Raw genomic sequence first — 14367 nt, 5'->3', positions numbered from 1 at the left:
CAATTCAGTTTTCTATCCTCGATATAGTTTTCTATCCTCTGCATACCCCTGCTCCCTCTCCTGGGAAAAGAAGTTAATCTTCCAGCTATTAATAGCCACCAAATTGGTGGTAGCAGCACAGTGGAGAAAAGTTACTGTCTTTACACTGCAGCATTAGTATAAAAATATCTGGTAATGGAAAATTTGACAAATGTCATGTTAAAGGGAGTGGAAAATTATTTTAAGATCTGGATCTCATTTATCTAGTTCTCAGAAAAGTAAAATTCCTTAGTAGAACAGGGATCATATTTTTCTTCCTGTTTTTAAATTGTATTTCCTAGAGGGTAATTGTCAACCTAGCCACAGCAGAGTCTATTGTCAACTAATGTAATAAGAATAATGCATGTACTGTTGCTGATTGTTATAAGTGTATTTTCTAAGTTGGTTGAAAGTTTGAATTGCTTTATTGAAATACATAGCACTTATTTTATTCAGCTTTCAGTGTTACTTAAGTTATTATTATATTATAAAGCAAATATAACATCAATTGGGAATTTTACTGCCTGATTTGAAAACATGGTGAGAAAAACACATTATAGTTTCTTCCCTGGACAGCACACTCCAAGCAGAGTTACTTTGTGTCAGGCACCATGAAGTTTACCAGAATGAAATAGGCAAAGCAGAAAAAAATATATATTAATTAAAAAATGCAACATAAGTACACTGGAGCTGATCAAGATTATTGTTATGTATGTAATCAAGTCATTATTTTGTACACTAAAAGAAAGTGAGAAGTCTTTATGTACTTAAATATTTAAGCATGTCTAGTATTGTGGGAGTTCACACTTAAGTTCAAACAAAACAATTTGTCTCCTAATTTTGGAGCAAGGAACAAGAATTCCCCTACTAAAAATCTCTGGACATTATGTTTCTGTTTCAAGATTACTAAACATCTTTAATCAGGAGAATGACATGATCAGAATTATGTTTTAACTGTAAGTGTAAAAGAGGCAGGATTGGTGAAGATTGGGAAATGCAAGGAAAAGGTAAAAATCTAGTTATATGGGACCCACGTGACTGAGAAGGTAGTGGCAAGAGGATAATTAGAAATGAGAGTGTATAGCCATAAAAAAAGAATGAAATAATGCCATTTGCAGCAACATGTATGGACCTAGAGATTATCATACTAAGTGAAGTAAGTCAGAGAAAGACAAATATCATATGATACCACTTAAATGTGGAATATAAGAAAAAAGATACAAATGAACTTATTTAAAAAACAGAAAGACTCCCAGACATAAAAAACACATTTATGGTTACCAAAGGGGAAAGGAGGGGTAGGGATAAATTAGGAGTTTGAGATTAGCAGATTAAAAACTACTGTATGTAAAATAGGTGAACAACAAGGTCCTACTGTATAGCACAGGTAACTATATTCAATGTCTTATAATAAACTATAATGGAAAAGAATCCAAAAAAGAATATATATATAAAACTGAATCAATTTGCTGTACACCAGACACTAACAGTGTTGTAAACCAACTATACTTCAATTAAAAAAAGAAAAAAGAAATGAGTATAGAATAAGAGGGTCAAGTACAGATCCTCAGAGAAATGTATACATTTACTGGATGCAGTTTATTTTCATAATTGCCCAATATCTCAAGATAGCTGTATCTATAAATTAATATTGATATTAGCTACTTCATCTATTTTCTGTTGTAGAATTTCTTTATAATGAGTTTATTAACTTTAACGTTATTAGCAATAACTTTTTTCTTTCCAACTTATTTATTTTCTTTTAAATTTTTATCAATTTGGCAGAAAATATACTTATTATTGGGTTTTTTTTTTTTTCCTCCTCTTAACTGATAAGGTTATTGGAAAGCTATTTAGGCAACATTATTGAACTTCTTTTTAATTTTGTTGAACAGGCACATCTTCGAGTGAATCCAATCTGCTTAAAATTCCTCCACAAAAAAGAACCCGAAGAAAATTAATGCCTTCTCCCTTGAAAGCAAAACATCCCCCACAATCTACACTGTCTGAAAATATGCCGCTCAATGATTCCCTCAGCAGAGAACTTCAACCCATTGTGTATACTCCAGAAGACTGTAGAAAAACTTCTCAATATCCATCTGCAGTGACCTTATTAAAATCGTCATCACATACTACCAGTTTTCAGGACATCAACTCAAATACAAACAGTGATAATTCTCTGAAAATGTTGTGTGAAGTAGATATCCCTCTCAGCAAGAGAAAAGAATGTGGCCAGGAGGATTTGGAGTCTACATTTATTATACGTGAAGACACCAATAGCTTGAAAAGTAAATTACCTGAACAAGAATCACTACCAAACAATAACATTTTACAAAGGTACACAGGACTATTTGCCAATTCTTCTTTTGTTTTATTTACATAGCCTTTAAACTGTTAGCTCTCTTTTTCCTCTGTAGCTGTATTTAAGATCTGTTTCATAGATGAAGTATGCCATCTTGATTACAAAAGTCAGTGTTTTTACCTCCATTAAATCTTAATTGTCTTTCTCTCTAAATATTAATCCACTAACACAATATTGTGAAGTCTTTAATTTTAAAACTTAAGTTGATTGACCCTTGTTAGGCTAGAGGAGACCTTAAGATATACTTCGTTTGTTCTTCATACTCCAGAGTTAAGATGTTACAAGCCGTCAATGGATGATTACCAATTGTTTATTATTATTCGTTAATATCTTCACTAAAGGAAATACCACAGTTTCTATTGATGTTTAGCAAACCTCAGCTCACTCTGAAATAGTCGTAAGTCTAAGGTATGGTTGACTGCATGTCATCCAAGCAAAAACATATCCTTCTCACTTAATATGTATATTCACAATTAATCTAAATATGGGAAGAATGATACCTTCACCTTTCTATGCTGTGGGAATGCAGAAATCTATCTATGGTTTAAAAAAGAGAAAAGAAAACCCCAGGCAATCAAGGGAAGTTTATAGTATTGAATAATGTTTTCCTTTATGTATTAAGACAAAATGGTGTTCTAATTATGGAAGTGTATGACCCCTTTTTTCTCCATAGTACAAATCAAAATTACTCTTTTTATTTTTCATTATTTAATATACAGGCTTGCCCCTTCTTCATTCTCAACTAAACATTCTCTGCCTATACCAAGCATAGTACCATCCTACATGGCAATGACTGCTGCTGCCAAAAGGAAACGGAAACTAACAAGGTACCTTTAAACATAAACTGGTTCAGGCTTTATACTTATGTAAGATCATCTTTATACTTTGTTTCCTACAGCTCTTTTTATTTCTTGTAATTAGACTGTCAATTCACATTTAAGCATACATATAGTAAACTGCTCTGAATGCAGCACTAGTTTTATTTATTTATTTATTTATTTATTTATTTTTAATTTATTTATTTTTGGCTGCACTGGGTCTTTGTTGCTGTGCACGGGCCTATGCTGCTCTTCTTTGTGGTGTGCGGGCTTCTCATTGCAGTGGCTTCTCTTGCTGCGGAGCATGGGGTCTAGGTGCACGGGCTTCAGCAGTTGTGGCACGTGGGCTCAGTAGTCGTGGCTCACGGGCTCTAGAGCGCAGGCTCAGTAGTTGTGGCGCACGGGCTTAGTTGCTCCGTGGCATGTGGGATCTTCCCGGACCAGGGCTCAAACCCGTGTCCCCTGCATTGGCAGGCGGATTCTTAACCACTGTGCCACCAGGGAAGTCCCAACACTAGTTTTATATTATCAAAGGGAGATCTTGATAAAGCCCAGATATTTCACTTGATATTTGTATAAAGTATTCCATATTTCAGATTATTAAAAATAAATTTAAAAGTCTTCTGGCCTTCAAAAAGGTCATTTAATTTTAAGTTTTCTTCTGTTGACAATTTTTACTCATTTGGTATTTCTCCCTTCAGACATTACTGAATTTCTTCAGTCCTAAAATTATATTATTTTAATGGATTTTGATATATGACTAAAATGTGATGAGTGAATAGACTTCTGTTTCCGGCTGTGACATTGTAGCTTATATCAGACCAAGTTTTCCATCAGGAACAATTATAAAAGCTGATAAAATTCAACTAACAGCTGCTTGAAGGCACTCAGGAACAACCAACACAGCCAGGACTTGAGGGTCTAAGATCCCAGAGGAAAGGAACAAGACCTTCTCTGCCTCTTTTTTTCCATTTAGCATTTGCCAGTTCATGGCATCAAATATAGAGGTCAGGCCGAAAATGGAAGCCTATAGCTATCAGCATCTCACTGAGCTAGGGAAACAAAATCTGTGTAGCTTTTGCCCTCAAGGTATTGGCCAATTTCTAAACTCTGTGGAATAAGAGGCCACAAAACCAACTAAAAGTGGCTGCCAAGAGGCTAAAGTAATAAGCAGAGTTTTGACCTTCTCATGGGACCAGGACACAAAAATTGTTGTTTAGGGATCATCATGGAGAAAAGGCCCTGTTAAATGCCCAGGGTTTTATTTGAAATCTTTGAAGGCCTATGCTTTAGGTAGGAGTAGAGCAAACTGGAAATAGACTGGCTCTTGAAAGCCTGAAACAGACCTTTGACCAGTTCAATCCCTTTTTGGATCAAGGTGATCTATCTCTATTCTGCCTACTTGCCAGAAGAAAATTAAATCATCTCTGAAGAATATACCACCTCCAGCCTCTACAGTTTTTCATATGCAGTGTTTTAGCACTTAAGCAAAAGTTACCAAGAATGCCAGGAGACAGGATGAAATGACTGAAAATCAAGAGAAAAAAACAAATTGGGGAAGCAGTGATACAGATATTGAGATTATCAGATAGGGACTTTAAAAATTTAATTGTGATTAAGTTCAATAAAATAGATGACAATTTCCCAGAGAACTGGATTCTATTAAAATGAATCAAATGGATATTCTGAACTGAAAAATAGAATATACTGAAATTGCAAACTCAAATCAATTTAACAGATTAAGCATGGCAGAAGAAAGTTTAGTGAACTGTAAGATAGGTTAATAGAAAAATATTCAAACCAATTGCAAAAGTATAAAAAGATAAAAATACAGAGAAGAGCAAAAAGAGACATATGGGACACAATTAAAAAGGTCTAGCATATGTGTATTTTGAGTCCCAGAAAGAAGTGAGAAAAAGAATGGGAAAAAACAGTATTTGAGAAGATGCTGGCTAATAATTTTCCAAAACTGACCAAAGATGGCAAATCACAGGTTTGAGAAGCAATGCAAACTGCAAGCAGCATTAATACAAAGAGAAACATACCTAGGTACATAGCAGTAAAACAGCTAAAAATTAAAGACAAGGAAAAAAAATCTTAAATATATTGACTTATATGACATGAAGCCCATTATATAGTCTTTATATCCTGTAACATAGAATGCAATGACAAGATACAGTGAATGGTTAAACTGTAAAATGGATCTGACTTGCTTTACCTCTTTTTCTTTAACATGTGATTATGAAGAGAAGAGCATACGATCTTAAGATAACTCTTTTTTAAGTTTCCTGTATTCCACCGTGGACATGTTATCATCCAGGCTAGTGCTAACAAATTTACAAACAGCCTATTTATTTGTGCCACATAGAGTATCAGCTCATAGTTGCATTTAGCATCTGTCCAAAGTACCCTCCAAAGTACCAGCAGAGTCTTGAAATGTTTATGTTTAAAATTCATGGATTGATTTTTCCTGAATGTCTCTATCCATGACATTTACAATTTTGTATTTTGCTGTGTCACAAATTTGAATTGTGCAATTAGTCGTATATGGGAATCAGTCACTTAGCCTAGCTAACCACCATCATCTGTTTTATCCGTCTTGTCACTAATTTTCGTTGTGTGAGTCATGTTATTCTTTTCTTTAATTAATGCTGGGGACTTTTCTTGTTCTTCACTGGTAACATGCTCTGCTGTTGTAACTAAGATGTAGCAAAAGTTTATAGCTAAGAATAACTTTTAAATGTAAACATAGTCATTATCAAAACCAAATGATTTTTCAAGAAATGTCCTGGTATGTAAATTGTGTATTTGGAGTGGGTTTAGATGAGTTAAAGGGCTTCCGAAATAATATTAAAAGACAACTAAAGAAAGTAAGATTTCTCATAGCCTATTAATTGCTCTGTTACATTCCCTCTGGTACCAATAATTAGATCCTGCCATTAACTAAGGTTAAAAGAGATTAATGCTAGAAATGTACATAATTACTCTTTAAAAGAATCTTCCTTTCCCCCAATTAAATCTACATGAGCTTGAGAGTAATGGACTCTGGTATTTTCCACTTAACAACTTTATGTACATATTTAGGTGTGTGTATATTTTGTTATGGTTTTTAAAAATGAGGAACGGCTCCATGTATAGAATTACTTTTTTTTTTTATCAGTTTTTCTCTCAAAAGAAAAAAAAAAAAATTAGCATCTAGAAGCACTGGATATTCCAGAAACCTACCAGACTGAATTTTTTAGTAACTACTGAAATTGAGAATATCAGATGTGTAATCATTTCAATTTATATAATCACTGTAACAGACTATTTTAACTAAATGTATCAATTTACCAAATACACAAATATATATGTAAATTTTTACTTATAAATTATATTTATTAATTTGGGGTTTTGTTTGCTTTGTGTCTATTTGGTTGGTTGGTTTTTTGTTTGTTCCACAGTCTTTCTTGGCACTCAAAAGTGGTCTCACACCTACATACATTTTTGGTTTATTTTGAAAAATGTCTATGATTCCAACTAGAAATTATCTCCACTGAAAGAATATGAGATGCATTATGTTTATCAAGCAAAAATATTATACCTATGTAAGGGAACAAAAGACAAATCTTAACTTTTATTAATAGTTATGGAAATACATTTGGCATACAACTAGAAGATTCTGTAGGTTTCTTCTCAAAACAGTCTTTAAAATAGTTTGAATTTGTACCCATGCCAATTTTAGGTCTTTTTATTTTGTGATCTAATATAAATCTAACATAAATTTATAACAAATGTTAAATATTTTATTAGTTGACTATGTTACCTAAATCCTAAAAACGTTCGAGTGTGTTTTACTTATATATAAATACATAACTTATTTGATTAGGCTTTGATTTCATTCCTAGAAATGTGAGTTTTATTCAAATAGATTTATTCAAAACCCTGATTTTCAAATAAAAACAAACTGTGAGTGAAAACAAAGGTCTTAGAACTAAACAAAGTGAAGAATCATACCATAAAATAATAAAGAAAACCTTAAGATATATTGCAGGGAAAACAACCCTCATCAAAAGTAACCAGTGACATTGATCTTTACACTTGAAGACATAAAATCACCAAATGACCCAAAGACAGCTGATATATATATAGATATATAGATATATAGATATATAAAATCAAAACTGTGTGTTTTAGATTCCAAAATTGATTTATAGTAACTTAGTTTATTTGGCACCATTTGTGAATAGAAAATTTCTACAACTGAATTTGTTTACTTTCATAACACAGGTACTTCTCTGTAACCACTTTGGGAAGATATTTGCATTCTTGAACAGAGCTGGCAAAATCATCATTATGAACACCATAATCATTTCTCTTACAGGCTCTAGAAAATTTAGATACATAGGTTGACTTATTTTTCCCAGCATTCACTGTGCTTATACCCATTTTTCTTTGCTAACATATTAAATTGCCATTTCTGACTACTTTCAATGAGCATATAACCCATATTCTCCTGTTCCACAAACATAAGCCCACATCACTTTAACACACGTTTAGGGTTGCCAGAACAAGTTGTTGCCATAAAGGGAAGCCTCCAGTTGTTAATCCAACTGACAATCAAATTAATATCGACTTGTAAAATGGTATATAATATCTTGACTAGCCAGAAATTTCCTAAAATTAGCTTATTTGAAATCAGTGTGGAAAGGGCTGTTCATCTCCCACTTTGACCTCCAACCCTGCCTATAAAACTTGATCCTCTGTAGGACTGGGAAGGGTTGGATTGCTATCTTTCAGGACCCAGATCAATCTCTTCTCATCCACAGAATCTTCCATTTTTCTTTCTTCTTCTAAACTCAGGAACCTGTGGCTTCTTGTAGTTTGAAAACCTGTGGTGCAGTTTTTTTACTCTGCCTTGTATTATTTTGTGTATTTGTCCTATTTTTCCCCCATCCCACCATATATCTATTATGTAAGTTTTCAGGACATGGTTTGTTTGTGCCTTACTCACTTGTATGTCCTGTGACATGAGGCCACAATAGGTGTTTAGTAATATGTCAACTCAAATTGCGTTAGAAATTTGACCCATTAATAACATGAGAGTGATATAAATTTTTGAAGACAAAACAAGTGAAAATAGGTCATTCTTTTCATTTCACTTTCTATAATTGCAATAATCAGAGAGAGATTCTCTTTCTATTACCATGCTTTGATTTAAAAACAAGGTTTGCAAACAATCTCACCTGTTCATATTCCCCGGATTAGGGGTTTTGTAATCTGAGATTAGTTTTTCACCTCTTGCAATGTGCTCCTTATCTCTACACTTTGAATAACAGTGCTTGCATGCAGTCCAGCACAGCACCCTGAAATGTTCTGTTAAAGAATTGTGACATACACCTCTACTCATAATCTCCAATTTGAATAAACGTCATTAAAATCACACACTGCTAAACTTCCCTATGGGCCAAAAATTTATTTAGTATCTCCAATTACTTCTATGGGATTTTACAACTTAGTATTTTAATATTTCACTTTTTCTTTAATCATTATTGAATGTAGAATATGTATTTGAACTTAGAGATATAAAAAAAGACTTTACTAAAATAAAAATTTTCCCTTGAAGCTCTACATCAAATACCTCGCTATCTGCTGAGGTAAATTCTGGATCTGCCAAGCGTGTTCACCAAGATAATTCAAGTGATAAGCACTTCCAAGAAAACAGACCAACAATGGGTATGTCTCAGCTCTTATTTTGATATTTAATAACATGATTAACTAACATATGTATAGTACTTTACATATTATTACAGTGTTTTCATGGGAGTCTCCTTTTATGTACTCATCACCTTTATCATTGTACATGGTGAGTGTGGTTACCCCTGTTACAGATAAGAAAACTTAAGACACAAAGTAGAGAGCATGCTCACCCAAGATCACAGAGATATTTCATGATGGAGCCAGAACCCAGAACTGGATCTCCTAACTCTATATTCTGTACCCTTTTTGTTATCCATACTGCCTCGTATTGCAGAAGAGTGGGTAAATAATTTAACTAATAATTGAAATAATTAACTATGTTATTTAATAGGTTAGTGATTAAGTATATTTTACAGATAAACTATATCCACTTGAAATTTTTCTCTTAGCCTATTATTTTTAATAATTTGGCCTCTGATTCATTTGTGCAATTATTGTGAGGTTCCAGTCTATACCTAGTTACAATCATATTTTAACTCCAATTAGTAAGTCGAAAAAAAATGCTGATGGTGGTGATTACATCCTCTCAATTGCATATGGAGGTGACATGAGTCCATGGTAAGGAAACATCTTCAGTGAAACTAGAGGTATATAGCACCCACCAATTTCTAGGCCTTTGTGTCCAGACCTATGTTTCTCTGACACTGTAGTTCCTAAGACTTCAATCAGGAAGTATGTATTTACTATGCAGTCACTATGTGCTAGGTTCTGTGATGAATATAAAGATCATTAAGACCCAGTTTGGTTCTTCTCTAAAGGAACTCATAATTATAGCACTTGGAATTTAAAGGGGTTTCATGAGATAACAAGTATGTCTAAGAATAACATGAAAACTATTATTAATGTTTTTTCTGTCAGTGCTTTTTCATTAGAGTAATATAAAATTTCTCAGTAGCTTTGCCAAGCTGCATCGATAAATTCTTACTTCTTGTGGTGCCCAGTGACAGTTGTTTACCTTAAGCTCAATAGAAGTGTCTTTCGTGCAGATTTAAAAATCAAACAATGAAGTCCTGAAAAGAAGAATTTACGATGATTATTTGGTTCAACATACCATATTTAATAATGTTTAACATTGTGTGTATGCAGTTGTTGTACATATGTACTGTCCTATTGGTCTTCTGAAAAAGTTCTCCAGGAAGTCATAATCCTGCAACCAAATAATAAATTAATGATAATTCTCAAATAATAGAGACTTAGGTTTCCTAATATGCTTATTTTCTAAGAATAGTATAAAATGCATCAAATATCTTATATGTAAAGAGAGATGAATAATCTATAGAGAAAACAGTAGGAGAGAATACTAAACTACAATACTTGCCAAAGAGGAAAGATTATGTCTTGTTAAGGATAATGGAGCACTTAGAAAAAGGTATTAGTTTAAGGGAAGATAATGGTTTATGTACATTAGGATATCCAAGTGAAAATGGCCAAATACACATCAGGAATTACTAGAAAAGTAAAAGAGAACTGGGGCTGCCTTCCTTAGAATGTATTCAACTGACTCCAACTAACTGTGTACAAATTAAAAAGAAAAAAAAAAAAGGAACATCAGTGGGAAAGAAAGAAACTCTGTTTACTGAGCATTTAGAGAAATAAGAAATAGTGTCAAGAGAACATGTGCCCCTAAAACTAAAACCTAATGTGACCAAGAAAATGGATGAGAGATTAGACAGACCCATAAAGAAGTCAGTGGCCCCCTCTTGTAACAACACTTCGTTGCGTAGAGAATCATTGTGAACACTGAAGAAGAACCAGAAGAGTGGACATAGAGAGATGGAACACATTTTAGAGGTAGCCGTGAAAGGAAAGAGAGCTATGGGATCAGGGTCAGCACGTTAAGAAGTACTGGACTCAAACGATACTTCTAAATTGGAAAAATATGGAAGTTTGAAAGTCCTAGGGAAATAATCCAAAAGAATGAAAAAAAAAATTGATGATGCACAAAAGAAAGGGAGCAATGTTCACAGAAGTAGTCTTTCCTTAGTTCAAGAACAGAAGTAAATGTGGTAGTTTATTCACTGACTTCACTTGATAGCTTTGGGGCAGGGGAAGGGGTGTACGTACATGTGCACTAAAACTTCAGTTTACAATGTGGAGAAATGAATTTCTACTTTCAAACCAAGGGTATTAATGTTTCTTTGTTGGTGTTCTGTTTTAAATCATGTTAATTAACAGCTGTGAAGTTTAACGAATGGTGGAAATTCTTTTTGAATGATACTTTTACCATATTTATATATCTTTTTATTTCTTCTCTAGAATATAAAAGAAACATCCATAAAGTAAAGCCAAGCATGGTTAGAAAATTTGGAAGAAGTATTTCAAAAGGAAATCTAAGATAAGTCTCTTCAAAATCAAGGGAAATGAAATTGACAAGTCAGCTTTTAAAAGGGTTTGTTGCCAGTACCCTTTCAGAAACTTCCTAAAAATCTTTGAAAGAAGACCATCTTAAAAGCTAGGTTTACCCAAATACCTTCAGCAAGCAGAAAATGAAATTCCTTCTGTTTTGTTCTTTTGTATTCTAAGCAAACGTAAAATTTCAACAGAAAACGTGTGTTTTAAGTTTCTAAAATATTTGCTACCCTTTAAAATTCCTAGGTCAGTATGGTGGCAGCTCAGTTTTACTATGCTACAACAAGTTGATTAGGACATTTTAGAAAATAGTAGACTTAAATTATCTTTACTGTTCTTTTAAAATAAGGAGAATTTAGGAGTGATAAATGTATGACCCAGGATTTATTTGGTCTTTTCTTTCCAAAAATACTTTGATGTACAAATGTACATATATGTGCCCATAAAGTTGTTGTAAATATTATTTAAGTAGTCTTCATGAATAAAATACTAATATTGTTTCTCACTACTAGATACATTAAAGATGTAGATTTTATAGTGCTTGCTTTTCTGTCTCGTGACTACCCCTTACACACCTTAAACTATTATTTTTTTATAAAATGTTAATTTTGTATATTTGTATTTCAGATTAGCTCAAGATATGTGGCACTAGAACCAAACCTGAAAATAATCCATAGGTTCCTTAATGATAATGAGAAGATGTTTTAATCATTTTCTCTGCTATACGAAGTACGTGGAGCTGCAACTTAATCTTATGTCCTTGTTCACCTGCTTTGTTTGGCTTGTTTATCTTCTGAATACAACAAGTATTTGGTTAAATGAACTTCTAATTTCATATGGCCTAGGACCTGTCCCATCAAAGCAAACAACCATTTAACAACCAGCTGCAAATTTTAGACCTTTCCATTATTAGTCATGTTTTTTAAATCAAAATCTAGTTGAGAGAGTATGAGATGGAATAATGATCTTTGAAGTTCCTTCCACCTGTGACACTCATAATTCCATATTCATAAAAGTATACCTAGGATCTGCTGTAGGGAGAACAACCATAGACAATTTTTGTTTTCCCTTTGTCATTAGGCCTTTGGTTGTGTCGCCTATTTATCAGTTACATTAGCGTCTTTATTATTCCTTTCCATCTATTTTAGGTAATTATATGTTTCAAAAGAAATCTTTTTGCCACATACTGATGAATGGCTAGCTAGCAGGATTAAGTGACCCTACCTCGTGGTCCACCTCACACCATAAGACGTGAGTGATTTTCTTATATGCCATTTTTATCAGCTAGGGATTTCACCTTCTGTAAAAGTTACTAACAACGCCTTTGCAATGCAACCCCATTAAGGGGAAATTAGAGAGAATAAATAGTAATGAATGTGGGAAAGGAAAACTGTGGAATATATGAATAAGGAAAAAATTCATGCATTTAAACTAAAACAAGGTGCTATTTAATAAGTCACTAGAAAGCAATTTTTAAATGAACTTATGTAGAAAATAGACCAATCATAAATATATGGCTAAATGAATTTTTACAAAGTGAACAAACCCACTAACCAGCCCTCAGATCAAGGAATAAAGAATTATCAGAATTCTAGAAGCCTCTCTTGTATCCCACCTCCCTCTAAGGGTGACCACTATCCCAGCACCATAGACTGATTTTTAACTAAAATAATTTATCTTTATTTTTGTTAAAAAAACAATATGTTATTCCAGAAAGAACTGTAAACAATAAAAATGTGCCTCCTCCTCCCCCCCCCCCCCCCCGCTACCAATATCATTCCCAGTTGTAACCACTGCTAATAGTTTAGGTACCCTGCCCAGTCATTTATTTTATTCATATACAAACCTATATACTCGGTTTTTTATACAAAAAAGTATCATACTATTTGGTTTGCAATTTGTTTTTTTATTCTCATTTGAAAGCAGTATGGGCATCTTTGTAAAATTTTTAACTGTGAACTTTATAAATACTGCTACCACAGATTGATTGTTCTTAGTGACAGGTGACAACAAATAATTTTCATGAGGCACATCAAAGATCAGAGAGAAACCTAGATGATGCTATCTCTTCTGACTAACACTGTACGCCATTTCTGAGAACATTTTGGAGTATCCACTAGAACTTGTACATCATGATGTCCAAAGTAGAGTCCACAGAACATGGCTCACCTACTCTCTGCCAAGGAAAGGGTTCCGTGTCAAAGAAGAGAGGGGATGGCAGCCTGCCAGGACGAGGACCGTGCACGCTGACAGTATAAGCCCCTGATGTCTTGCAGTCAGAATCTTACTTGGTTTAACCCAGTGACTCCCAAATTCCTTTGAAACATAGAGCTCTTAAAAAAAATGTTTAATGGAGGATAGTACAATGAACCCTCATATAATCATAATACTGAGCCCAATTACCAAATGTTTCCACATTTGTCTGGAATATCCCTTTTTTTCCTTTGTTTTTCTTCCTTTGCTGGAGTGTTTTAAAGCACCCCAGATATCACTTCATTTCATCACTGTACACTTGTTTATGAATCTGAAAATATGGCCATATTCTTATGTCATACAAAAAAAGAATACATCCTTTTATTAAAGCACTCCTGGTGATTTCCCTAAGAACATCCTTTGAACAATGTCCTGGATTAGTAATGGCTATATATGCAATGGAATATTACTCAGCCATAAAAAGAAACGAAATTGAGTTATTTGTAGTGAGGTGGATGGACCTAGAGTCTGTCATACAGAGTGAAGTAAGTCAGAAAGAGGAAAACAAATACCGTATGCTAACACATATATATGGAATCTAAGAAAAAAAGAAAGGTCATGAAGAGCCTGGGGGCAAGACGGGAATGAAGACACAGACCTACTAGAGAATGAATGGACTTGAGGATATGGGGAGGGAAAGGGTAAGCTGGGACGAAGTGAGAGAGTGGCGTGGACATATATACACTACCAAACGTAAAATAGATAGCTAGTGGGAAGCAGCCGCATAGTGCAGGGAGATCAACTCGGTGCTTTGGGACCACCTAGAGGAGTGGGATAGGGAGGGTGGGAGGGAGACGCAAGAGGGAAGAGGTATGGGAATATATGTAT

At 33.8% G+C, this 14367-nt stretch overlaps 1 protein-coding gene across 1 annotated transcript in view; it reads left to right on the top strand.

Annotated features, from left to right (window-relative positions):
• Positions 1 to 11722, top strand: part of KIF18A (kinesin family member 18A) — a 78146-nt gene extending 66424 nt beyond the window's left edge. The window contains exons 14-17 of the mRNA XM_068555113.1: positions 1914 to 2355; positions 3100 to 3207; positions 8804 to 8913; positions 11194 to 11722. Coding sequence (XP_068411214.1) covers positions 1914 to 2355; positions 3100 to 3207; positions 8804 to 8913; positions 11194 to 11276 — 743 coding nt within the window. The 3' untranslated portion in view covers positions 11277 to 11722. The remainder of the gene's footprint in view (positions 1 to 1913; positions 2356 to 3099; positions 3208 to 8803; positions 8914 to 11193) is intronic.
• Positions 11723 to 14367: the final 2645 nt, after the last annotated feature.

This window comes from Eschrichtius robustus, chromosome 11 (assembly GCF_028021215.1).
Source record: "Eschrichtius robustus isolate mEscRob2 chromosome 11, mEscRob2.pri, whole genome shotgun sequence".
Taxonomy (NCBI): domain Eukaryota; kingdom Metazoa; phylum Chordata; class Mammalia; order Artiodactyla; family Eschrichtiidae; genus Eschrichtius; species Eschrichtius robustus.
This window is presented reverse-complemented; position numbering and strand designations above follow the sequence as displayed.